Below are 27,260 nucleotides of genomic sequence, written 5' to 3'. Positions count from 1 at the left end.
ATGGTGGCACACACCTGTAGTCTCAGCTACTCAGGAGGCTGAGATGAGAGGATTGCTTGAGCCTGGAGGTTGAGGCTGCAATGAGCTGTGATTGCACCACTGCATGCCAGCCTGAGCAATGGAGGGAGACCTTGTCTCAAAACAAAACAAAACTAAACAAAGCAAAAACTTATGGAAGAAACACATGAATGGCACCCACTCAGAGTGCTGAATTTTTCATACAGAGGGACTCTGGTCACTAGGAAACTTGGCCCAACCAGAATATTGCAATATTTCCAATCATATTGGCACTCCTTCCCCTTGGGGAGGGAGGGTATGAAAGTCAGCAGTAGAACAGGAAAGAAGAGGAAAGAGGAACAGAATGAACTTTCAACTTTCTCTTACATTATTGCCTTTCCTTTTACCACCCAACATAGTCTTAGCCCTCCAAGGCACTCACATGTTAAATAGCATATTCCCTAAGCCCAAAGGAGTTAACATAATAGCTCAAGACCAGGATATTATTTTCTCTTAAAGAAAATACGACCAGCCGGGCATGACGGCTCACGCCTGTAATCCCAGCACTTTGGGAGGCCAAGGCGGGTGAATCACGAGGTCAGGAGTTCAAGATCAGCCTGGCCAAGATGGTGAAACCCTGTCTCTACTAAAAATACAAAACTTAGCCCAGCATGGGGGCGGGCTTCTGTAATCCCAGCTACTGGGGAGGCTGAGGCAGAGAATTGCTTGAATCCGGGAGGTGGAGGTTGCAGTGAGCTGAGATTCTGCCACTGTGCTCCAGCCTGGGCGACAGAACAAGACTCCGTTTCAAAAAAAAAGAAATGAAAAAAAGAAAAAGAAAATATGACCTCATCAAAATTAAAATACACAGCCTTCCAGTACCTGGCATTTTATATCAACCATAGCTTCAGACAATGTTTTGTTTTGCCTTCCTTCACCTCAAAACTCAAGAGTTAGCTGATCATCTCTTAAAAGACTGATTGAAGTCAGGTGACGAGAACCCTTGTGACTTCAGACAAATATAGCCATTATCACACTGTCTCATACTGAGTTGTAGTTATTTGTGTACTTGTTCATCTTCTTCACCAGACTTGAAGTCCTCCGAAAGGGAAGACTGTGCCCTTTCATCACTGAATTACAAGAACAATAATTCCCAAACTTCCCATTCATTGAACTTGTCATGCAAGTCTGACATGGTGCTAATTGCTTTCAGGCATTTAATTGTCAGGCAACTCTGTGAGATGGGCATTATTTATTCCACTTTGCAGGAAGGTTAAGAAATGTACATAATAGCCATATTAAACTGGAGAGTGACAGAGCAGTCCAATGCCCAAATCTGTGCTGATTGATGACCCCACAAAGATGTCCACATCCTCGTTCCTGGAACCCATGAACACCACTTAATATGGAAAATGGGACTTTGCAGATGTGTTTAAGGATTTTTGAGATGGGAAGTTTATTCTGGATTATCCAACTGGGCTCAATGTAATCACAAGGGTCCTTCTGAGAGGGAGGTAGGAAGTCAGGTTGAGTAGGAGGAGATGAGAAGAGAGAAGCAAAAGTTGAAGTGATGATGGAGCCATGAGCCAAGGAATGCAGATGGTCTCAAGAAGTCGCAAAAGGCCAGGAAACAGATTCTTCCCTAGAACCTCCAGAAAGGGAACAGAAACAGCCCTGCTAACATCTTGATTTTAGATTTCTGGACTTCAGAATAGTCAGATAAGAAATTTGTGTTGTTTTAAGCCACTGAGTTCATGGGAATTTGTTACAGCATCCATAGGAAACAGATGCAGTGCTCTTTGCCTCTGTCATTCTGTGATCCTTACACCCTAGGACCTAAGGCAGTGCCCAACATGCAGAGTACTCCATGAATGTTTGCTAAGTGAACTGCTGAAGAAGGAGGAGATTCTCCTCTAAGCCCTCTCCTGCCTGGCACAACCTAAACTCCTAACCAAGAGAATCCAGCCTACCTCAGAGAGAGGCAGGCAGGAGCAGCCCAGGTAAATCTGAGTTGGTATGTCTTTTCCTTATTGCTAAGTTGGATGAATGAGCTAATTATAGTCTGAACCGTGTTTTGTGTCAATCATTGCACCCCTGGAAGACATGACAAAATAGAAACCTAATTTACAGCTGTGATTTAGAGCTCCAAGGGTGGAGGTAGGTCAAAGAAAGAGAGTTATATATTTTCATATCAACAACTTAGGACCTTTTTGTCCATTTTCTACAGCATTGCATTAGGCATCACAAATGATCCAGTTGAAATTATAAGCAGTATTAGTAAAAAGATGAGCAGAGATCATATTTCACAATCAAATTCCTTTATAAAAGTATTTCATGACAAACTGGAGAAACAAATACACACATATATATGTAATGCAAATTACCTTCTCCTTTCTCTGAAACCATCCTTGCCTGTCCTTTAAACAAGAAAGGTAATATTTTCTATGTCAATATTCATAAGGGTAAAGTTTTCCAAATTAATAAAATCAATATGTCAGAGGTGTTCAAGCCAGAATGACTCCATCTTGAATAGAGGTTGGGTAAAATGAGGCTGAGACCTGCTGGGCTGTATTCTTAGTCACAGGATGAGACTGGGGATTGGCACAAGATACAGGTCACAAAGACCCCACTGATAAAACAAGATGTGGTATAGAAGCCGGCCAAAACCCACCAAAATCAGTAGGGGGACAAAAGCGACCTCTGGCCGTCCTCACTGCTTATTTTACATTAATTATAATGCATTAGCATGCTAAAAGACACTCCCACCAGCACCATGACAGTTTACAAATGCCATGGCAACATTGGGAAGTTACCCTATGCGGTCTAAAATGGGAAGAATCCTTAGTTCTGGGAATCCCCGACCCTTTCTTGGAAAACTCATGAATAATTCACCCCTTGTTTAGCATATTATCAAGAAATAAACATAAAAATAGCCAACCCACTTTCTATGGAGCAGCCATTCTTTTGCTTCTTTACTTCCCTAATAAACTTGCTTTCACTTTACTCAGTGGACTCCCCCCGAACTCTTTCTTGCACGAGATCCAAGAACCCTTTCTTGGGGATCTAGATTGGGACTGCTTTCCAGTAACAAATATACCCCATAGCTTAGGGGCTTAAGAAATGAAGTTGCTTTGGAAACCTGAAAAGTATTTAGATTTCACAAATGGCTCATGATGCCATGGAGAGTTCTTTCCCTTTTGGCATCCCAGTTTCTCTAGTCAGTGAAAATCCTACACTTAGAAAGTAGAAAGTTCAAAACAGTTTCTGATCTTTTAAACACACGTACTACATAAGCACAAAGATAGTTACAACCCCAACTAAAAACAGTCGTTTAGAACTGAATCTCAAATTCATATGCTTGTAGTTCATAATCTATTTGTAGTTGACCAAGAAGGTAAAATAAATTATTGGGTGAGCTAAGATCAGTCATTGCCCTTAGTCTAGAACTTCTGATTAGATTGGTAACTCCCATGGCATTCCCCGAAGGCTTTAAGTGGTCCTGAGTAGCTTTAGAATCTGAATAAATCACACATACTAGGGGTTCATGGAGACCACAACTCAATTTATTTGTGACCCAAGGCAGGATTTTATTGCTTCTCAGATTAACAGTTAAAAACATTTTGCTTTTCTGCCTCAGGGGTATTCGTTTGATGTATGAGGCAGGGAGATTATTAAATCTTTGTTGCCTTCCAAAGATGTAAATTAAACCATAGCGCCTCCTTAGCCACTTTCCCTGTATGAACTGCTGATTTATTAACTTGTCACTCTTGCATGCTCATCAAAACAACAACACTATGATTAATGATTCCTGTTTATTTAAGGGTGCTTGTCATTCTAACTTTTTGCGGACAGGATATTACAAAGTCTCCTGATTTCTTTGCAGAACTGTGGCATGAGGACTTTTAAAGGACTAATCATTTCTATGGATCTATTTTAAAAGAACAGTGGCATGTATGTAACTATATCTTGTTCTGTACATTTTAAATAAAGCTGCCCTTCATTTTGGCTTCCCTTGCCTGGTCATGAACATCACACTGGCTGATTTTGTCCATTTGGACATCTCCAAAAGACTTTGAAGAGGTCCGACATTAAATGGTCCAACATGAACTCTAAAGTTCTTTTTTTTTTTTTTTTTTTGAGATGGAGTCTAGCTCTCTCGCCCAGGCTGGAGTGCAGTGGCCAGATCTCAGCTCACTGCAAGCTCCACCTCCCGGGTTTACGCCATTCTCCTGCCTCAGCCTCCCAAGTAGCTGGGACTACAGGCGCCCGCCACCTCGTCCGGCTAGTTTTTTGTATTTTTTTTAGTAGAGACGGGGTTTCACCATGTTAGCGAGGATGGTCTCGATCTCCTGACCTCGTGATCCGCCCGTCTCGGCCTCCCAAAATGCTGGGATTACAGGCTTGAGCCACCGCGCCGGGCCAAGTTCTTTTTTCAATTTTGTCACACACAATTCCATTCAATGTAGACAATATTTATTTATCTTCTATGTGGCAAGCAGCAAATATGGATTTGATCATTCTTTCCTTCATACAATATTTATTTAATGTCTTTTATGTACCAGTAATGGCAGTAAGTGTATTGTTCACTGTTCAAAACAGTGAACAGTCCTTTCCTCCATTGGATTTACAGCCTTGTTACTTCCCTTCCCAAGGCATTTGTCTCTGCATATTATGAGAAGGAGATAATAAAACAACAATGAGAACCTGGATAAAAGGGAAGAAAATCACAGCGTTCTCCCTCTGAAGTTTGCACAGAATACACAGTAAGTTGAGTCAGGTTTAAGAAGACATCTGCAAGGCACTTTCCGCCATCCTGGTCCAGAGTGGGTCTGCAGGACTGAACTGCATTGAAACTATGACATTTCACCTCTTTCTATTCTCCTTGACCTGCCATATCATAAATCATCTGGTTTGCTGAACAATCACTGAACCAAAATTTTTCAAATGAATTTTGGAGGCATAGCTGCCTAGCCTCTGCCACAAGAAAAAATCAGCTTACTAGTTTAAATGGTTGAATAATCATCTTTTTTTTTAAGATATAGGTTCCTGATCATATCCTTGTCTCTCTTTAAAAGTTTTTATTATCTTGGGAGGCCAAGGGAGCAGGATCACTTGAGGCCAGAAGTTCAAGACCTGGTCAACATATCAAGATCCTGTATCTACAAAATGTAAAAAATTAGCCAGGCATGGCAGTGCACATTTGTAGTCCCAGCTACTCAGAAGGCTGAAGCAGGAGGATTGCATGAGCCCAGGAGTTCAATGCTGCAGTAAGCTGTGATCGTGCCACTGCACTCCAGCCTGGGTGATAGAGTGAGACTTTGTCTCAAAACAAAAAGGTTTTATTATGGAAATTGTCAAACAGAAAAAAAAAATTGAGATAATAAGATAATGAATCCCCAAGTATCTATCACTTAGCTTCGGTGGTTATCAAAATTTTGCTGTTCTTGTCTTTACCTACCACCTTTCTCTCTCCCTTCACTTTTCTTTTTGTGTTTGAGTATTTTAAAATAAACCTCTGGCTGGATGTGGTGGCTCACTCCTGTAATCCCAACACTTTGGGAGGCCGAGGGGGGCGGATCACCTGAGGTCAGTACTTTGAGACCAGCCTGACCAACATGAAGAAACACCGTCTCTACTAAAAATACAAAATTAGCTGGGCATGGTGATGCATGCCTGTAACCCCAGCTACTTGGGAGACTGAGGCAGGAGAATTACTTGAAACTAGGAGGCAGAGCTCGCAGTGAGCCAAGATTATACCATTGCACTCCAGCCTGGGCAACAAGAGCGAAACTCCATCTCCAAAAAAAAAAAAAAAAACCTCTGCTATCATACCATTTAACCTCCAAATCCATCAAATAAGATTTTGAAAACGTAACTATAATATCATTGTAAATCTAACAATATAATAATATTTCTTTAATATCTTGTAATCCCTAGCCCAAGTTCGAATGTTCCTGATTCTCTAAAAAAAAAAAAAAAAATCCTTTTGGATTGAAATAGGATCCAAACAAGGTCTACACATTAGATTTTGCTAATATGTCTTTCACTTACACCTTTTCTCTCCATGTCCTTTTGAATATCACCAAAATGATCTTCAATATTTGATTTTTATCCAGGGTAACTAAATCTGTCCAAACCTAACATATACTGCTGATGAAACCTCATTATATAATATTTTCAAGGACAAACTACCAAAAGAAAAGGTGATCATACAATTTATCATGCAAACAGAGAAACTGAGTGAAAAGTGAGTGCTATTAATAATTATACTGGTGTAAACCAGGACGAACAGTCACCGTATGAATAGAAGATATTAGGGGTAAAAAGGAGGATCAGGTTTCTGGTTTCAACTCTGGAGCTGGGGAGCTGGAAAAGAACTACGAAGAATACCTCTCCCACACTTAAAATTAATAAATAAATAAAAATTTGAACGAACTTAAAGTTAACAACTTTTCTTGGATTCATCAAAGAGTTAAAGAAACAACTAGTTTCTTTGAAGAAGCACCAACTAGCCCAAAATCAAAGGAAAGACAAGTGCCTACAGGAAAACTCAGATGCAAGCATTTGTTTACGTGGGGCAGATGAACACCCAGAAGAACTGTGAAGAAACTGAGTATTGGCAGGTTACAGACTATGGCCTCAGATACAAAGGGAGTTTACACCACTCACAGGCTTCCCTCTACAGGCCCTAGTGGGTGCTCATAAACAATGATGGCAGCAGTGCTAAGAAGACATGCGTAGGGGAGGGGAGAAGCAGTTGCTGCAGGAAGGGCATGGATACCTGCCCAGATCCTTCTTCCCTATCTCCCCTATTAAAACAAAAGCAATACAAGAAAACACAACAACTTCACCTAGAGTGGGGAATAAGGGCAACAAACACTATCGCCCTTAGAGCACTCCTGAATACCAACTGCAGCTTTGGGAAGGAAATTGTTAAAAAAAAAAAAAAAAAAAAAAAAAATCCTCCACACCTCAGGGAGGAGCAGGAGTATATGCTGGGCTCAGAACTATCACTGGGGAGAAACAGAAGCATGAAAAAGGTCACACTCCTGAGACCCAGAGACACAGTATCCACTCAACACTGAGGCTTAATCAGAACAACAGGGAACACTTCCTTCACCTGCCACCACCAGAGCAAGAAGCATCACACAGCAACAGCAGACTACTGCCGAGAGGGCCCAGAGAGAAGCAAGGACATGGAGAGAAACTCTCTAGGGGTCACTGCATAAGGAGAAAGTGTAAGGCTAAGGGTAGGCCCGACATTGAGAAAAGTCTATTCAGTGGGTAAACCAGCCCTGCTCCTAATACAACATTTTGCTAGAAGAATCTGAAGACTCTGGTACACTGAGGATAGCCCTATGAACAACAAACCCCCAAAGCCACCTCAACGCCTGTCTGGGTTGATTCACATTCCACACTAAAAATCTAGAAAAAGAAAAAATGTACCCCATTTGCAGGCATAAAAACTATTTACCTCAATCAGTGCTGTCCAGTGTTCAATAAAAAAGTAAATAAAGTACGTGGTATATAAAGCAAAAACAAAAATAAAAAGCCCCACAATGCCAAGAGACAAAGCAATCAACAGAACCAGACTCATATGTGATACAGATATTGGAACTATTAGATAAGGAATTTAAAATAGCTATGACAAATATATTGAAGTTTCCAGCGAAAGAAGTGGACAACATGCATTGTCAGATGGGTAATTTCAGTAGAGATAATGAGAACTGTAAGAAAAAAATCTAATGAAACTGTTAAAAGTGAAAAACACAGTAACAAGATCAAGTGACATCAAGATTGTCATTGACAGGCTCATCAGTAGACTTGACAGGGCTAAGGGAAGAATTGGTGAACTTGAAATCATCCAAATTGAAAGAGAATAAAGAGCAAAAAATAAAAACAGCACCTAGCATCCAGAAACTATAGGACAACATAAAATGATCTAACAGATGTATAGCTAGAATTCCAGAAGGAACAAAGAGAGAAATGAGGTAGCATAAATATAAGAAGGGATAATGCCTGAGAATTTCCAACATTAATGACATACATTAAACTACAGATCCAAACCAACAACCAAGATAAATACCAAGCCAGAGATAGACATATCATATTCAGGTTCTGAAAACATCAAACAAAGTCTTGAAGGAAACCAGCAGGGGTAAAAAAGACACATTAACACAGAGAAATAAACAGCCATCTTATTAGAAACCATGCAAGTTGGAAGACGATAGAGTAACATTTTTAAAGGACTAAAAGAAAAAATAGTGTCAATACAGAATTCTCTACCTGGTGAAAATATCTTTCAAAAATAAAGGATAAAAATATTTCTTAGAAAAAAAAACTAATTAAATTAATTGTCATCAGGACTAAACCATAAAAAATTTAAAGAATATTCTTTAGAAAAGAGAAATTTGATACCAGATACATAGATTTAGATGAAGAAACAAATAATGCTAGAAATGGAATAAAAATAATAATAGAGAATTATACCAAACACTTAAGAAAGAAAATCAATTCTACAGAATTTTTTCCAGAAAAGAGAATACTTCCCGAAGTATTTTATGAGGCCAGCATTACTCTGATGCAAAAACCAGACATTACAAGAAAAGAAAACTGCAGACAAATACTTATTATGAACATAGATATCAAAATTCTCCAAGAAATTTATCAAATCAAATCTAGAAATATATGAAGGTGATAATATAACCAAGTGGAGTTTATCCCAGGAATACAAAGCAGATTCAGCATTCAAAAATTAGTCAATACAGCTGGGTGAGTGGCCTCACGCTTGTCATCCCAGTGCTTTGGGAAACCAACAGGGAAGACAGTTTGAGCCCAGGAGTTCAAGACCAGCCTGGGCAATATAGTGAGACCTTCATCTCTACAAAAAAAAAAAAAGTTGTGTTTTTTTTTTGTTTTGTTTTGTTTTGTTTTTGAGACGGAGTCTCGCTCTGCCGCCCAGGCTGGAGTGCAGTGGCCGGATCTCAGCTCACTGCAAGCTCCGCCTCCTGGGTTCACGCCATTCTCCTGCCTCAGCCTCCCGAGTAGCTGGGACTACAGGCGCCCGCCACCGCGCCCAGCTAGGTTTTTTATTGTATTTTTTAGTAGAGACGGGGTTTCACCGTGTTAGCCAGGATGGTCTCGATCTCCTGACCTCGTGATCCGCCCGTCTCGGCCTCCCAAAGTGCTGGGATTACAGGCTTGAGCCACCGCGCCCGGCCAAAGTTGTTTTTTAATCAGTCAATATAATTCATCATCTTAACAGTCTAAAGAAGAAAAACCACATGGTCACCTCTACAGTTACAGAAAAGGCATTTGACAAAATTCAACATCCATTCATGTGTTTTCTTTTAATCTCAAAAAAATAGTAATAGAAGGAAACTTTCTTAATAGGATGAAGGACTTTCACTGAAAAACCCTATATCTAATACCCATAATGATAAAAGACCATTTCTCCCTAAGATTAGGACTAAGGTAAGGAAGTACTTCCTCACAGCACTCCTACTCAACATCATAGTGGAAGTTCTAGCTAGAGTAAAATGGCAAGAAAATGAAATAAAAAACAGAGAGACTGAAATGGAAGAAATAATAAGTACATAAATAAATGACTCATACTAAGAAAAACAAAACCAGATTCTGTGTTACAGAATGGTGATGGTCAGGGAAGGTGAATGGGACTAGGGCTTAGGTGATCTGTGAAAGTTTTTCTGAGATGACATTTGAGCTGAAATTTTAAGGATAGAGTAAAGCAAGCCATGAAAAAAAAAAAAAATTACACACACACACACAATGAATTTGTATGTTATGCTCTATCCAGGATTTTTCAGCTCCTAAACTTACAGCTTCAGAGCTCACTTCTTACTGCCTCTCTCTAAGTTCTCCAATTGCAAAAGACTCTGATCAGCTGAAATCATCTTTTGGTCTTACATTCCAGATAGCTGACCAAACTTGGTCCAATCAACTGATAAGGGAGAGGGTGGGCTGGAAGGTAAGAAGGTCACAAGGTTTAAGCAACAGGAATTAGGCAGGCAAATCTTAAAAGGTGATGGGGAGCAATTTAGCAATTATTGACATTTCTCTGCAGGAACAAAATTAATAAGCCTATATCCATATGTAAAAACTAACTGACCAATAAATTCCAAATGTTGAAAATTGATAAATCCAGATGAAGGATATAAGAGAGTTATTGTACAATTCTTGAATGTTTTCTGTAGGTTTCAAATTTTTCAAAAAATAAAGTTGGAGGGAAAAAAAGAAACGTGCATATCTTGAATTATACATTCTTGAATACATGTTACAGATGACATAATTTGGAACTCTTTGTGAGTCAAAGCAATTTTAAAATACAAAGATTAGAACACAACTTTCCTGTATACTATTGTATTCCTGGTCTTTGAAATCCTAGTTAACATTCCTCTGCTAACTATCAGAGTCTCAAAAATTCACCCCCTTAATTGCAGAGTTTGCAGAAAAAAAATTATTTAATATTATCTGCCATTTCAATAGCACAAGGGCAGAAATAATATTTAAGTAAGCAAAGTACAGTGTAACTCTGGAAGTCTAGTTAATGGAACCTTGGAAATTAAAAAGCATTAATTACTTGCCCTTATTCTGCTAATTGATTTAGGAACCAGAAATACAATAATACAGCTATCTCACACAGAGACCTATTTAGCCTGAAATGAACTCCGAGTTTTCTGTACCACCTCAATTTTCATAAGATATTTAATCAACATTAGCAGAAATATGTATATTCCTAAAACTGACGTGCTCAGGCACTAGTAACTGTGTTCAAATACCACAGGTTCCTTGGTGACTAATTAGTGACTATTAGGCCAGGTGTGAACTATATTAATAAAACCACTTTCATTACTGTAATTAAATTTAAGTATAGAGAAGCTAAAAACAAATACTGTTCTAAAATACCTCTGCATTTATAGTGGAGTGGCTTGTATAGGTTTAACTCTCTCTAACAGATAATTGTAACTGTGAACAAAATGTTTTTTTAAAAACAGTTATTTGAAGGCACTGGAGAGAGACAGACCAAAAGGTGGCAGAAATTAGAGGGGAACTGATCTCTAAACTAAGGTAACTAAGACGGAGGAATATTTGTATTTCAAAGGCTTTTTGCTTAAGGGTGCTCTCTAGTCTTTTCCCCATGGGCAGACTAAAATGCAAGCAGAAATCTGTAATCCTATTGGCTTACGAAGTCAGATAATAAGAGTTGGGGTCTCCAATAGTAGGTGAAAAGGGGGGAATCCCAATAAGAAGGAGGTCAAAGAAATAGGAGTTCTAAAATCTCTCTATATTTCCTACCCAATCTTTGACAAACCCTTGAACTATAAATACACAGAGAAGACTATGAGACTGCCAGCAAATGACAACAGCTGGAAAGGTTGAAAAAACTAAGCAGAACTTTCAGGGGCTGCCCAAAACATGGGAGGAGTCTGGAATTTGAGCCAGCCAAGTTAACTGCCCATTAGAACAAAAATCCACACTCTTCAGAGTAATACAAGAGATTCAGAAATTATCACAACATATCACCCACAATGTCTGGTGGCCAAAACAATTACTAGACATGTGAGGGAACAGTACATTGTAATCCACAGTTAAGAGAAAAACCAGTCAATAAAATCTGACCCTAAAAGGACCCAGTTGCTAGAATTAGTAGAAAAGAAATTTAAAGTCACCATTATAAGTAGGTAGATCATATTTTACTTAAAGAAAAATATGATCATATGAAATGAACATATGGAGAATATCAGCAGAAAAATAGAAACTATAAAAGAGAATCAAATGGGAATCACAGAACTGAACACTAAAACATCTGAGATGAAAAATTTTCTAGATGGAATTAACAGATTGAAGATGGCACAAAAAAGAATCTGTAAACTCAGGGATAGTAATGTAATGGAGAAACCTGGCAGACAACATCTTAACTAAGTGATCAAAGTTAACATTACTAACATTGGGAAAAAACCAACATCCTGTGCCTCCTGACATGATGCATTGAAAAGGAAATACTATCAGTTTTATGGGGTTTTGCCAAAAATCTATAACTTGAATCAAAACCTGAGGAAACATAAAGCAAATGCATATTGAGAGCCAATATATAAAATAACTGAACTAAACACTTTGAAAATTCCAAGGCCAAGAAGACAAAGAATGGCTGAGAAATTCTTCCAGATTCAAATAGACTAAACAGACATAAAAACCAATACAATGAATGACCACGGATCGGATCTGGACTAGGGACAGAGGGGCAGAGGAGCTATAAAGAACATTAATTAGACACTTATTGAAATTTGAATATGGACTATGAATTAGATAATAGTACTCCATCAATGTTAAATAGTCTGACTTTGATCATTATACTGTGGTGATACAAGAGAATATCCTTGTTTTTAGAAAATGTATACCTAGGTATTTAAGGGGGCAAAATGTCTCTAAGTTACTCTCAAATGGTTCAGATAATAAAATTATATGCACCCACAGAATGATAAAGCAAATAGGGAAAAACGTAAAAAACTGATTAATCTTGATAGAGGATATGTGGGAGTTACTTGTACTATTCTTGCAATTCTTCTGTTCATTTTGAAATTATACTGAACTAAGTAAGTTGCCAAAAATTACTATACCCTATTGGAAGTCTGACACATGACTACTAGGAGTGTAGATTAGTATACTACTGTGGAAAACTGTTGGTAGTATCTACGAGCCACTTGATGATTTAGCAATTCCACTTCTAGGTACATACCTGTTATGGTCTAAATTGTGTCTGCCAAAAATTCGTATGTTGAACTGCTAACCCCAGTACCACAGAATGTGACCCTATTTGGAAGTAGTTGTTGCAAATGTAGATAGCTGGTATCCTTATGAAAAGGGGGAATTTGAACCCAGAATCACTCACATAGGGAAAATTCCTTGTGAAAACTAGAGTTACGCTACTCCAAGTCAAAGCATTCCCAGAAGCTAGGAGAGAGGCCTGGAACAGACCCTTAGTGCCTTCAGAGTGAGGATAGGCCTGGCTAACATCTTCATCTTGGAGTTCTGGCCACCAGAACTGTGAGATAATAAATTTCTGTTGTTTAAGTCACTTAGTTTGTGGTACTTTGTTATAGCAGCCCCAGATAATTAATCCAATATTCAACAGAAATGCATTCATATGAGCATCAAATGGTATATAGAAGAATGTTTATAGCAGCCCAAACTGAAAATATCCCAAGTATCAGGCAATAGTAGAATAAATAAGATGTATTTATATAATAGAATCCTATACATGAAACAACACAAATTAATCTCACAAACATAATGAGTGAAAGAAACCAGACATAGACGAGGTTAAAAAAAAAAAAAAAAAAAAAAGAGAAGGTTCAGATACTAGTGAAGGAGGGAACCAGGGAAGACAGAGCTTAAAAAGCACTATAAAGGTGGCTACACGCAGAGGGCATATTTTAAAATCTTTTAAAGTAACACTAAAGGAGAAAGCCCTGAAAATATTGTGCTAGGAAAGCTATCTATTTTGGTCCACTTCCACTATCACACAGGAACATAAAAGTTTCTAAAAGTTCAGGAAAATGAAATCTCATTTAAACAAGAGCCATAGAAAATGACTGTAATTAAACCTAGATACAGTGATGTTGCAAGCAAAAGGCAGAAAATGATATGAGAAACATACCACAAAGAAAACACACTAAAAAAAGTCGCAAGATGAATTCAAGTGATATTAAAGAAGAAAATAGAAGCTCTAAAAGAACAACATAAATTAAAATAGAAAAATACAGTTTATATGATTAGTCAGCAGGAAGATTAAAAAAAAAAAAAAATAGAACTCAGTAATGTTAAATGAAGTTTAGCCTGAAGCTGCCACCTTACATATTTTAAGTTCGTCCTAAAGGTTTCTCTGTACATCATGAACTATAACAAGTGGAGATATAAACAGACCATAGCTTACGCTTGTGCCAGTCACCGAGTTTTGGCCAATCAAATGTAGCCAACTGTTTGAACCCTGTTCAAATAAGGCAAATGTCAATCTGTAACCAATCCAGCTGTTTCTGTACCTCACTTGCGTTTTCTGTGTATCACTTTCCTTTTTCTTTCTATAAATCTTCTTCCACCACATGGCTGCACTGAGAGTCTCTGAGCCTACTCTGGCTCAGGAGGCTGCCCAATTCACAGATTTTCTATTGCTGAATTAAACTCCTTTAAATTTAATTCAGTTGAAGTTTTTCTTTTATCAGTAAGGAAATAAGAAGAAACCAATTACTTCACATATAAATGTTAAACATAAGAGCTAACATACATAATGGAAAACAGTAATAGAAATAGAAAAAGGAAATTAAAAATCAAACAAAAAAAGATAAAAAATAATTTAAGAGAAAGTAACAGATACAGAAGACAGGTGCTAATATACAGCATACATTCACAGCAGTCCTTAGACAAGAAAAGCAAAGAAATAATGTAATTAAAACAGAACTAAAGACAATATGTTCATATCCACTGATTCAAAAAATTGAAACATTTAAACAAACATTTATGTTTTTTAAAAACCCCCCAAATTAGGAAAACCTCCTTAATAAAAATAGTAAACTAAAAAATCAGCACCTAATGGGGAAACACTAAAGTAACAGTTCTAAGAGTGTGGCCCAAGGACCTTTTCAAGGGTCTGTGAGATCAAAACTATTTTCATGGTAAAACTGAGACAGGAGATCAGCAGGACTTGTGTTCCCAGCACCCAACTTGGCAAAGAAACCAGCCAAAACCAACTAAAACCAAGATAGTGACTACAGCAACCTCTAGTTACCCTCATGGCTCATTATATGCTAATTACAATGCATTTGCATGCTAAAAGACACTCCCACCAGTGACTTGACAGTTTACAAATGCCATGGCAACCCCTAGAAGTTACCTTATATGGCTTAAAAGGGGAGAAGTCCTTGGTTCCAGGAACTCCCCAGTTCTTTTCTAGAAAAGTCATGAATAATGTGCCCCTTATGTAGCATATAGTCAAGGAATAGCCATATATACTGCTAGCCAGCAATCCACAGGGCTGCTGCTGCTGTCTGTTGTTCAAATAAACTTGCTTTGGCTTTGCACTGTTGGTTCACACATGAATTATATCCTGTGTGAAGCCAAGAACCCTCCTGGGTTGAGCCCCAATTTTGGGGTTTGCCTGCATTGAAACCAAGATATTATGCATCATTTCCCCTTTTCACAATGTCAGTAGTTGCACTGATGGTACAAAGAAGTGGTGAGCAAAACTGCTGTTGCCTTAGCACATATCAAGGCAGGGCACCAAACTATCGTAGTAGGCATTGTATTCTTCATCATACATGCTCATAATGGGGGTCAGAGGGAGCCATTTTTACTTAAGAAGGTCCCTGATGAAGTAGCAAAAAACATTAATTGTATTAAGTCTTGCTCTCAAGAGTACATGACTTTAATAATATTGGTGAAGAAATGGAAAGTTGTGTACACATAAAGCTCTTGCTGCACACCAAAGTAGAATGCGTGCCTCCAGGAAAAGCATTTGTGTAATTAAGTTGCAAAGTCAAATGCTGCATTTTTCATGAAACACCATTTTTACTGGAAAGAAAAACTAGCAAACTATAGTTATTAAAACTTGAGTATTTGGCAGGTATTTTCTCAAAAATGAATAAAGTGAGCAAGCACTTCAAGGAAAACAAATGTATTTTTTGACATGATAAAATTTGAGCATTCAAGGAAAAATTAGAATTTTATAAAACTTGTGTCCATCACTCTGAGCCTGACAGCTTCCCAATACTTAGATTTGTTTGATGAGATCAGTGGTGATGTTTTAAAATGTAATTTTTTGCATAACGTATAATCAAATATGTCAACATTTGCATGATCTGCATAACTCAGTGAACCAATATTTTTCAAATGACAAATTCATGGTGTTAAAAAAACCCCATACAGGTAAATGATCCACTCAAAGTGCAAGACAGATCAATGGATTTTAGTGTAAGAGTCCAAAAAATTCATAGTATAGCTTGATTCTTCATTGCAACCAATGTTTAAGAAACTACTACCTGCCAAATTTTGATGTAGTATCAAAAAAATCCATAATTACCTTAAAGGTTATTAAAATACTCCTCCCTTTCCCAACTTCATATCTATATGAGGCCATATTTTCTTAAATATTTCAACAAAAACAATGTATTCCAACAGATTGAATGTAGAATCAGATAAGAATCCAGCTGTCTCCTATTATAAAAACATAAAAATGATTTGTAAGAATGTAAACAATATCATATTTCTCACTAAATTTTATTGTTTTGAAAGATATTTTTCATAAAAATTTATAACATGTAATAGTTTTATCATTGTTATATTAACATTAATAAAATGTCTGTTATTAATTCCTGACATGAATTATATCAACAGATATAACTTTCAAACAAAAGCTCTTTGGGTTCCTTGATAATTACTGAGAGACTAAATTTTGAGGCCCAACATTTTGAGATCTACTGCACTATAGCCACTAAAATCAGAGGGATGTCAGCTCCGGGAAGAAAATATACACAATGAAACAGGTGCATATTATGCCAGAATGTGTGAAAGCTATCAGACTGTTGAATTACATTTTAAAACATGACATAGGCATCAACATGAAGGACCCCTTCCCCTACCCACCCAAGCAAAATTTGAGTAATTTGAACATCAAGTAAGAATAGTCATAATTGATTAAAATATATCCAGTATACAACCAACCATGAGTTCCTAGAGAGTTTAAAAACAACCACAACCACGACAAAGAAATCTCATTGGTCACCTTTCAAGGTTGCTAAGATACAAATTTATCTTTCTGAAACTACTTCAGAAAAAAATAGTTGATGAAGTCATCTTCATAAAAGTTCAATTAATTCAGAAGGAATATGGTTAGGAAAACACTGCTTGCAACCCTTAATAAATAGAGCTAGTATCGACATTCAGTGAATGCTAAACCTATTAAGTGAAAGATAGAAAACTTAACTGATGGATTAGGCTGACAATATCTAAACTGATTAACCTTTATATCACTGAGGGAGGCAGCTAGCCATTTTGTGCTTGTGAAGTGACAAAAAGAAAGTACACACCACCCTCATGAACTATTCTTGCCAAAAGCGACCAATTCTGCAGATCTACCTACCAATCTATAGGAAATCTGTGGCATAGAAATGCAATTAAAAAGTAATCACAAATAACTAATCAGCCAAATTCAGATTATAAAAAAGGTTACAGGACAAATAACCAGTTCTTCAGCAGTTTAAATGGCATGACAAACAAAATGTTGGGGCTGGGCTCGGGGACAGGGACTAAATCGATTAAGAGAGACCTCAGAGACATCAAATAAACACAAGAAGCCTTATTTGGCTCCTTATCTGAAAGGAAAAAAATATGATAAAAAGGTATTTCTGAGACAACGTGGAAAATAAGTATTGGGTGATATTGAAAATTGTTATTAAACATGGACTCGGTATTGGGTGATATTGTTAGGTGTGGTAAATTGCTTATCTGTGAAAGATATGTATTTGTATGTCTGTCTGTATGTAGAGATATGTATTTCATGAATTTAAAATACTCCAAGAAAAAAAGTGGAGGGTAAAACAAGTTCAGTAAAATGCTGATAGTTACGAAACCTGGGTTGCAGGTACATGGGGTGGGGGTGGGGGTTGTTACATCATTTTAATTTTGTGTATGTTTGAAGATTTTCTATAATAAAAACAAAATCAAATAGCATTCTGTAGAAACCTATATTGATAATACGGCATACAAAATAAGTATATATCCTATACTTATTCACAATAAACACATGTGCTTGATGAATTTATAATCCTAAAAAAAAGAAAATTAAAAAAGACATAACAACGTAAGATCACTCAAAGTAATGCTCAAACTGAACGATGCAAGCAGTAAGAGAAATAGCTCCAAAAAGATTAACATTACTGTAGTTGCAGGGGTATTGTTTACCCTACTAAAAAGAAATCCACTCAAAAATATTTCTGCTTGTTTCCAATTTTCCCAGCTATTCTATTATAGATACAGATTTTTCAATGCTGGGATTCAAAGGAAGCAAAATAGAAACTCTCAAAAGTAGATAGAAAAAACACATCTGTCTTGCCCAGTAAAATAATTTGGTGTTGAAGCACAATCTTAAATAGCAAAAAAATGCAGAAACACATAAAATATGTTTATCAGCAAAGATCAGTAGAATATTTCAAGGTAATGAACACAAATAAAGAAAATTATTTACAAATGTTTTCCTTAAATCACAACAATCTAAGTCATAAATTAAAATATGGCCACAATATTAATACTACCTGTCCCATAACAAGCTAAACTGATGTGCTGCACTTGGTATGAACAAAGAATGATCACACCTAGTTGATATGGCTTTGAAAAGACACAAAGATCAAGATCTCAAAAAATTCAGAGAAATATTATCATGGATACAATTTGTAAATGAGTACACAACCTATATGTGAACACAAGCAGATTGGCCTAAAATTTTCAGTTGAGTGAAGTTAGACCGCTCAGCCACACTATCAGCCACAGGCTGGGTTGAGTGAAATTAAATGCTAACTATGCTTAATGACAGATAATTTTTAAATCTTTTCACTAATAATGCACTTTCATGTATCTGTGGTCATAAAGAAGCTTCACCTCCTCCCAAGTCATTCCAGTATAAACTCATAGTTATCAAAAATAAGTTATTTGCATTTCTGTTATGGCCAACAAAGAAAAAGCAAATATTAAACAGACAATAAGAGTATAAGGGGACAGGGGAGAACTCATTATTCAAGGCCTGCAATTTTATATAAACTAAAAAATGCATTAGAGGCTCAAAATAATAACAACCCATTACACATCTATTGAGGATTATTCTTTTAATTACATGTCCTAAAACATACCTACATACTATGAGTTACCATATGTAGTGTCAAGTTTTGAGTTTACTTGCTACTTGGCCCATTAGGCCAACCCTAAAAAATGCTTACCATTGAAATGGAAATTCATTTTCCATTTCAATATTGAATTTGAAATATTCATATTTTGTTTCAATATTGAAATTTTTGTTTTATAGTGAGTTCTGTTCCTAAGATCACCCTGAAATGTTTTATCCAGTTTTTTTTTAAAGGTGTGGGAAGCCTACTATAAAATAATTGAATCTCTCTTTTCAGTGTTAACTATGTAGTAAACAAATTTGCAGCCAGGTCTTGCATCTCTGTCCCATCTCCATATAATAATTTGTCATCATTTTAAGAGTATAATACTTACATTAAGTGTATGTTTTGTTGAAATTAAACAGATTACAAAGGAATTAATTTGATCTGTTTTTTAATAGACATTACAAATTAAAAATCTCAAAACCTGTGGAAAAAAGTTTTTAAGAACAGTCTACCTTGGTAAAACATGCGTACTCTCATCTCTTCCTGTCCTCTTCTACTTTTCCATTCATCTTTTGAATAGCATTTTTTTCTCTCCTTTCTCTCAAAGAGAAATTCATATAAATCATTAGTACCTGTCATCTATTAATACATCCAGTTCAATCTGAACCTTCCTCAAGTCATCTCTACCTCTAAGGTAATTTGAATCCAATGAATCAGATGAGGAATTGATTCCAAAAGCCATGTTAAAAAGCAAAGTACACTTGAGAATACTCCAGTGTTACATATTCCAATACAGATTAGAGTCAACAAAACACTAAGCATTCAATACTTATTTGAAGGGCTTAAAGACAGTCATAATGCTAGAATCTGGACCCATGCTTTCAACTTCATTCTTATCAAATAGTTAAAATAAGCAAAAAATAAGCTGCATTATTAGTATATTGAATCCCACTTAGCAAGGCATAAAGACTATTAAGTGCAAAATGGTTTTCTAAGAGTGTTTTTTTTTTCCTCCTGGTAATCAGCCTTCTATCAGACTTCCATCATCATACAACTGGAATTGCTTCCTAGAGTCACCAGTAGGAAATCAGCTTTCTTTCAAAAATCTTCCAGGCCTCCACACACTCCTCTCCCAACCCCCCTTAAGTATTCAGTTTCTTTCCTGAAGTAGATCTTCCAAAAATATTACAATATTAAGGACTAAATTTTAATGAAAGCATATCAGAGAAAATGAAAGAACATTAACTGTCATTCAAAACTCCCTTTAAAAATGTCTGTTTCCAGCTTATATTTTTAACTTCTTCCATAATTCCCTTTAAAAAAGATGAACACAAAATCTCTCTAGTAATGACTTTATTCATGAATCTATAACGGAATTCAAAATAGCAAAGAACATGAAAATTTTCAGATTAATATTTATTAACCAAATGCATCAGAAATACATCTATTTTCACATAACAAAAGTGCCTAAAATGCATGTGAGAATATAAATATTCTCCACTTTATGGAACTTCAAGATAATGAAAAATTGCTTAATACAGTTTGCCACAAAAACTCATTACACTGCAAATACAGAAGAAATAAAAGGACTCATTACATTGCAAATACAAAAGAAATCAAATGCAACTGGCAAAATAACCATTTCATGGCTAATCTTTTGGTAAAGTGCTATTTTCATACTGAAAAAAAGAAATCAGTAAAGATTAAAAATTTAAATTCTAAACCATCATTCTGAAAGTCTGAAGAGTTTTCTTTAGTATTCACTATGTTCATCACATTCATGTGTTCCCAACATGAGACTAAACACGATCTCAAAATCTTGAAAAAATCTTTCCATTCACAGATTATTTCCTGGAAGTTAAAAATTATTACATCATTGCTAAATGAAGCTTTTCATGATACAGGCATGTATTAGATACAACAAATAATTTTTCATTGTTCTAAACCTGATCTTTGGTTTAAAGCTGCCCCGTTATCTTTTTTTAGCTGGACGGTGTAGTCAGTAAAAGATTCATACAACAGCACACTAGTTTTATTTGAGCCATATAAGAAAATAGGGTCAATCCCCTAAGGGCAATGAATGGCATGTTATCAAGAATCTGGCGAGATGAATTCCCTGAAATTCATAACTGATAATGTTAACAGAAATCAGTGTTGCTGAACAGTGACTCACTCATTTCCTTTCCTCAATTACCTCTATCAATTCATTAACAATATTAACCAATGAGTGGAAATTAGTTGGAAAATTCACTAACAGCATTAGCCACCAAGAGGAAATCGGCTGGGGGAAAAAAAAAAAAAACTAATCTGAACAAAGGGACACAGATGCAAATCTTAAGCAGATTAAGACCAACTAAACAGCATATGTAAGCATGGCTGTGTCCACCCATACGCATATACACACACCTCATATTTAGAGTGTGAATATCTATCACTGCATAGATTCCACCACGTGGAAGAGCTCTATGCCTGTAGGTGTATATACCCTAGAGATCAGAATGGATGGTTTTCCAGAATTGAGACTTTGAATGATACAAACGTTGGCCTTCCCCCAAAATAAAAAGGTTTTTAAATTAATAGAACAACAGGATGTAATACTGGGCAAATTATAAGAAGTCATAAAGTTGAATCTCAAAGAACATATTCAGTTTTGTAACTGAAGGCTGTTGATAATTTCTTCTCTCTCTCTTTGAATAATGAAATGCAAATGCCTTTTAGCAATGGCAGCATTCAAATCCCACAAAAAATCAAGCAGTGCCCCCTTAAGGAGTACCTCCATTGGCACAAACTGTAAAACCTGCTGGGGTGAGTCAGAGTTGAGCGAAGTGCTCAACAATTCATTCACACTCTGCAAATATTGGAAAACTGGATTTGGAAGGTCCTGATAACCAACACATAACAGGACTGCACAGGTCCTCAGGGGATCAGAGGATGTGGGACAAAAAAAGGTGATGAATCTAAAACAACTGTGGAGTACAAAGATCAAACCAGCCATAAATCTTGTGAAACAAGAAAGTACAGGCAAAATCATAACATCTCCTGTATGAAGCTCCCGCAATGAATGTAGAAGGCAGTCCAAAAATAAATGCTGGTAAGTTGGATCTCCATCATGAAGCAATGAACAGCTAAAAGTTGTGAGTTCAGCTGATTCTAGGAGTCGAACTTCCAATGGTATATGCATTTTGATATTATGGGAAGTCGAAAAGCCCACCAGCAGGCACTTTATTTGATTGCTGGGTTCTACAACCTGCTCATCCTGAAGGCACTTGGTAAGGCTACACAACTCGGAAAATATCAGTTCTTCTGAAAAAACATGACAAGAACAAGAATACTGCTGTTTTGGCCTAAACTTGGAATCCAAATTAAAAGCTCCTCCTAATGACTTTTCAATTGCTTCATTAAGAGTTTTTAAAATTTCACCATTGCAAAAAGGAGAACACTTTACCTTTGGCAGTTTCTTTCCCTCCAAAATATGCCATAAGTGACACTCAAGATTGGAAGCTGCTCCTTCTAAAATAGAACTTTGCCCAGGATGATATACACCATGTTCTTCAGCCCAACTATTAAAGTATCCTTTGGCTACTTTATCTTTCCATGAAAGGGCTTCTAGCATCTTCCTTTCATTATAAGTTTTAAAATATTTGTTCCTCTGCCCAAACCATTTTGTATTTGTACTACAACCAATACCAGATTTTTTTACTAGCCAATTATTTCTGGAAAGATGTTTCAGCTGAAATTTTTGCATAAAATATTGCACAGCACAATCCCTTAAGTTATTCAGCTTTTCTTGTTCCGCTTTTCCCATGCACTCAAACAGACGAATGTTCTCAGAAATAGTCTCTAGCTGATATTTATGAAAGAACACACAACATTCTTCATGTCTCTTAAGAAAAGAATCAGGAATCACATGATGGGGAAAGAGGGCTTTCCTTTTCATTTCAGTCCCAAAATTCAAGATCATCTTAGATAACAGAGGATGGATGGCCTCTTTCCCCTTATAGTGGAGGCAAACGACATAGACTTCGGAGTTTCCTGCCTTGCTAGTAGCAGGTTTGAAAACATGGACTTGGTCAAAGCAACAGTTCAGCAGGTACATCAAGTTTATGGAACAATGTTCGAACATAGTAAACATCTTCAAAACAAAAGAGCCACCATTTCCGAGAGTGGTCAGAGCAGTGACAACTTCACAGTAATGCAAAGAAGAAACTAAAGCTTCTTGTTCACCTGGGTTTCCTTGGCAATCAAAACTCCCATCTGCAGTGACCAAGTGAACAGTAGCCATGCTGCTTATGAAATTCTGAAGTCCAGTCAAGAATTTCAGGGTCATGATATCACCAGTGTTATCTGGACCAAAGTACCACCAATGCAAGGTATTTGCAATAAGCCGGTCATCCATAATCATCATGAGGTCATCATTTGCTTCATGGTATGGATTCAGAGTATTCGCTACCCAACTCCAATCACAAGGAAACCGATGGGATTTTAAGTAGTGGTTGAGACTAGCTATAAAAGCTCCTGGAGCTTCACAAAGGTGTAGAGAATTCAGTTTTCCATTCTGAAAAGCTTCCTGTGGAATAAGTGGAAAGCTGCACAAAATCTCATGGAACTTACACCATGCTTGAGTACAAAGTTCAGCATTCACAGATTTTCTAACATGAGAAATGATTTTCCCTGCTTTATTAGTGAAAGCAGTGTGCTCATGCCACTCATCCAGTTTCTTATCACTCAGTAGGTTTTTTACTTCATTTAGGGAGTTCTTCAAATCAAGAAATGCATTAAATTCAGTGTGGTCACAGGTGAAAATCTCACTGGGATCTGGTAACTGCCACTCATTATTAAGTGGCTTGCCATAAGAAAAGTTCTTGGCAAAGAGTTCAAAAATGTCAGCAAGAACATCTGGGCTGAATGACATGGGACTTGCTAGCTGCTGAACTGGTGTCTTTCTGCACTTACTCATTTTCAAATCAAATTAAAATCTAGGAAGAGAAAACACATAATTAAATGAATCAAATTTCTTAGTGAGTGAAATCTCATGAGCAGCAAATGTGATCACACTCATGACAAACTCCATAAAATGTGAAGGCTAAAGTCAGCATACTCTGTTATTTAACCAGGTAATTGGAATAATGAAAAAGGTTTTGATATCCAAGACCTGGGTTCAAATTCCAGCTTTGCTAATTAAGGCTTAATAAGCAGCCTTGGGCAAATTCCATCTCTGGGATTTGGTTTCTTCTCATTTAAAAAAAAAAAAAAAAAAAAAAAAAAGGCCTATCATTTTTTAAGAAGAAGATAAAACATACCAGTATATAAAAAAATATAACAAAGAATAATTGTCAGTGAATGACAGCTCTGATTATCATAGTAACCCATCTAACTCTTCCCCAAACTTCTTCACACCAATGGCTGTAACAAAACCTACATGACCTCAAACACACACACCCTTAGAGGTTCATTGCTGGACATGACCTTTGTTCAAGCTCCAACATGTGACTTTTTGTTTTTTTTAGTTCCCATCATACCTTACCTCCTTCAGGGAAAGGATCATGCACCTGAACCCAGTACTGATCCTGCCACAAGCCACTTACCCCCCTAGTAGGATTGCTGAATACATCCTCTGTCCAGATTTCATTCTCTAAGACAGGCACTTTGATGGTACCAATCACCTACATAGGTCATCAACTAATGTTCATCACCATACTACTTGTAAACTGTGCTATACTTGAGTGGTTAGCCTCTTTCTGTTTGATGCTGAAACTGACCAACACTTTACCCTGGTATGTCTCAAACTACAGATCCCTGGTTTTCATATGGTTCACACAGCTCCACACTTCCACCATAAAATATCATTATTTCTTCTAGCCACTAAAACTTCTTAACACTTGGACAGCAGAATTTTATACTGAAGAAATATACGTATTAAATATACAAATTATAAATAGTCACTCTACATACTCTGGCAGTCAACACTGCCAAAGAAACCAGAAACAAAGAAACCTCTTCCTTCTGAAGAGGAAAAAGGATATGAGAAGTATGGCTTAATGGCAGAGTTTTGGAAAAGTTACGAATTCCAGCAGGGAGAGCAATGAGTATTACATGGTACCTGTTAGTGTAATGTTAATCAACAGATGCTCTAGTTCATAAATTCTGCACTTATTTAGCATATACAATGCGTTCTACAAATGATTTTCCAAAAAATCTAAATTTGTTAAATATGAAAAAATTGACAATCAAATCATCATTCCAGAAAAGCAGATGTTCAAGAACAAAATGAGAAATAAAGGGAACTACTGCCGTAATACATACAATAATATTCAAATGATGTGTCTTTTAGCATTTACTTTGTATTGTTCTTTTAGCACACTTTTTTCATTCTTTATTTTATGTTTAAATTATTTGCAAGTCTACTCTACTAGTTTGTAATTTCCCTGAAGTAACAGGTGTCTTCTTAGTCATTTGTTTGCCACACTATATTTAGATTAAAAAAAAATTTTTTTGAGACAGGGTCTCACTTTGCTACCCAGGCTGGAGCGCAGTGGCACAGGTCATAACTCCCCGAGGTCTTGACCTCCTCCCAGACTCAAAGGATCCTCCCACCTCAGCCTCCAAAGTAGCTGGGACTACAGACGTGCACGACCACACCCAGTTAGTTAAAAAAAAAAAAAAAAAAAAATCGTAGAGATGGGGTCTTGCTCTGTTGCCCAGGCTGGTCTCAAAATCCTGGGCTCAAGCAGTCCCTCCAACTCAGCCTTCCAAGGTGCTGGGATTACAGATGTCAGCCATTATGCCTGTTTTTCGTTTGTTTGTTTTTTACTGGTAGAGCTATATTTAGACAAACTTCTAAAGGAAGACAAAACTGAGGTGTTTCCACATTCACTAAAATCTTAAATAAGGGCAAATAAAAGTTTTTTACAAGCTCCTCTGTCTTAATTTGCATTGTGCTTGCTGGAAATGACAGCCATGTTTAGATCTCATCTATATTCTATTTTGGAAAAAGTCTAATTTTAGTCATTAACTTCACATACTAATTAATGGCTACAGTTAAGCTGTGAAATCTTACCTAAGCTAATAGGTAATTACCTTCACATGAGGACAACTTAAGTGATTCAGACACTCCACCGTTCTGACTATACTTTTGCTGTGTTGCCACCTAATTTTTATTACTACTCCCTTACTCACTACTCCAGCCAAACAGGCCTTTCTGCTGTTCACTGAAGACACCAAGCACATTCCAAGCCAAAAGTCTTTCTGCATTGGTTGTCCCTCCTTCTGGAATGCTCTTTCCCCAGCTATCAGCATAGCTAACTCCTTCACCTCCTTCCAATATTTGCTCAAATGTCATTTTCTCAGTGAAGCCTACCTAAGTTAAGATTGCATCTTGCATTCTCCATGCCTCTTATCTCGCTGTATTTTTCTCCTATGGTACTCATGTCCTTCCAACCTATAACTTGCTTCATGTTTACTGTTTATTATTTGTCTTCCCCAAACTAGAATGTGAGCTCCACAGGGCAGAGATCTTTGTTTTGTTTACACATAAACCATTCCAAGAAGTTGGACACTGCCTGGTACACAGTAAGCACTCAGTAAGTATTTACTGAATAAATGAGTGGATATCATACTTAACACAAAAGGTATCTCTCTCTTCAGGTTCTGAATATGAGTCATAATAGTGCACCTCAACTTCACTTCAGCACTTAAATGCATGACTTTAAAAAAAAAAAAAAACTATGTGGCTTACAGCGTGTGTGGAAAAATTTTCCAGTATATGATCCTGAGCCTTTCATTAAACACTCCATTGAGCTTTGTGGCATCATAATTCTGCTAAGTGGATCGCTATTACCATTCTCATATTGCAAACTCAAGTAGGCAGTTATGTAGCCCCCGCGCAAGGAAATACTTGTAAAATTCGTAAACCCAAAACAAAACCCACAAGATCTCATCAACAGTTTTTACCTCTCAACTGACACTTACAAAGGAGTTCCAAGTGCTTGCGCCAACTCCTCCTACTAGCAACTGAAAACAATGGCCAGTGAGTATCCAGGGCTGACTTTGGGCTGGGCACCCCAGATATCATTTCATCTAGTCAAGTCCCAAACCCCACTCCAGAGGCCCGGTCCCTGACCTGGAGGAAACTCGGTCCCAGCCCCTGGCTCACCCGCTGGGAAGTCGAAGGACGGCCCGGGATCGTACCCAGGCCTGGATTACCTTCGCCCACGCCCACCTGGGTCCCAGTGTCTGGGGAGGCTGCACTTTACTCCCTCGAGGAAGCCATTCTGCACTTCCGCTCTCGGGGCTGCTTCCCGGGATGGTCGCTCCCTTTGGGTCCGCGGTGCCTCCAGCCACAAGGCAAGGAGGTGGTGCGCTGGACGGGCG

At 37.2% G+C, this 27,260-nt stretch overlaps 2 protein-coding genes across 8 annotated transcripts in view; both read right to left on the bottom strand.

Annotated features, from left to right (window-relative positions):
* Positions 1 to 27,216, bottom strand: part of HYDIN (HYDIN axonemal central pair apparatus protein) — a 480,054-nt gene extending 452,838 nt beyond the window's left edge. The window contains exon 1 of the mRNA XM_073015549.1: positions 27,109 to 27,216. The gene's annotated coding sequence lies outside the window, so the exon portion shown is untranslated. The remainder of the gene's footprint in view (positions 1 to 27,108) is intronic.
* CMTR2 (cap methyltransferase 2) lies at positions 20,227 to 27,217 on the bottom strand. Of its 7 annotated transcripts, none has more exons than XM_073015552.1 (3): positions 27,109 to 27,217; positions 26,512 to 26,593; positions 20,227 to 23,867 (listed from the first exon to the last, which is right to left on the bottom strand). In XM_073015552.1, the coding sequence occupies exon 3, from the start codon at positions 23,845 to 23,847 to the stop codon at positions 21,535 to 21,537; it is 2,313 nt and encodes a 770-aa protein (XP_072871653.1). In that variant the 5' UTR covers positions 23,848 to 23,867; positions 26,512 to 26,593; positions 27,109 to 27,217; the 3' UTR covers positions 20,227 to 21,534. The 7 variants fall into 7 exon arrangements, with proteins under 7 accessions (XP_072871653.1, XP_072871654.1, XP_072871652.1 ...); XM_073015553.1 differs by having other exon boundaries at positions 27,093 to 27,199; XM_073015551.1 differs by having other exon boundaries at positions 27,043 to 27,149.
* Positions 27,218 to 27,260: the final 43 nt, after the last annotated feature.

The sequence above is a fragment of the Chlorocebus sabaeus genome, chromosome 5, assembly GCF_047675955.1.
Source record: "Chlorocebus sabaeus isolate Y175 chromosome 5, mChlSab1.0.hap1, whole genome shotgun sequence".
Classification (NCBI taxonomy): domain Eukaryota; kingdom Metazoa; phylum Chordata; class Mammalia; order Primates; family Cercopithecidae; genus Chlorocebus; species Chlorocebus sabaeus.
The sequence above is the reverse complement of the archived record's forward strand: the minus strand, read 5'-3'. Positions and strand labels throughout refer to the sequence as shown.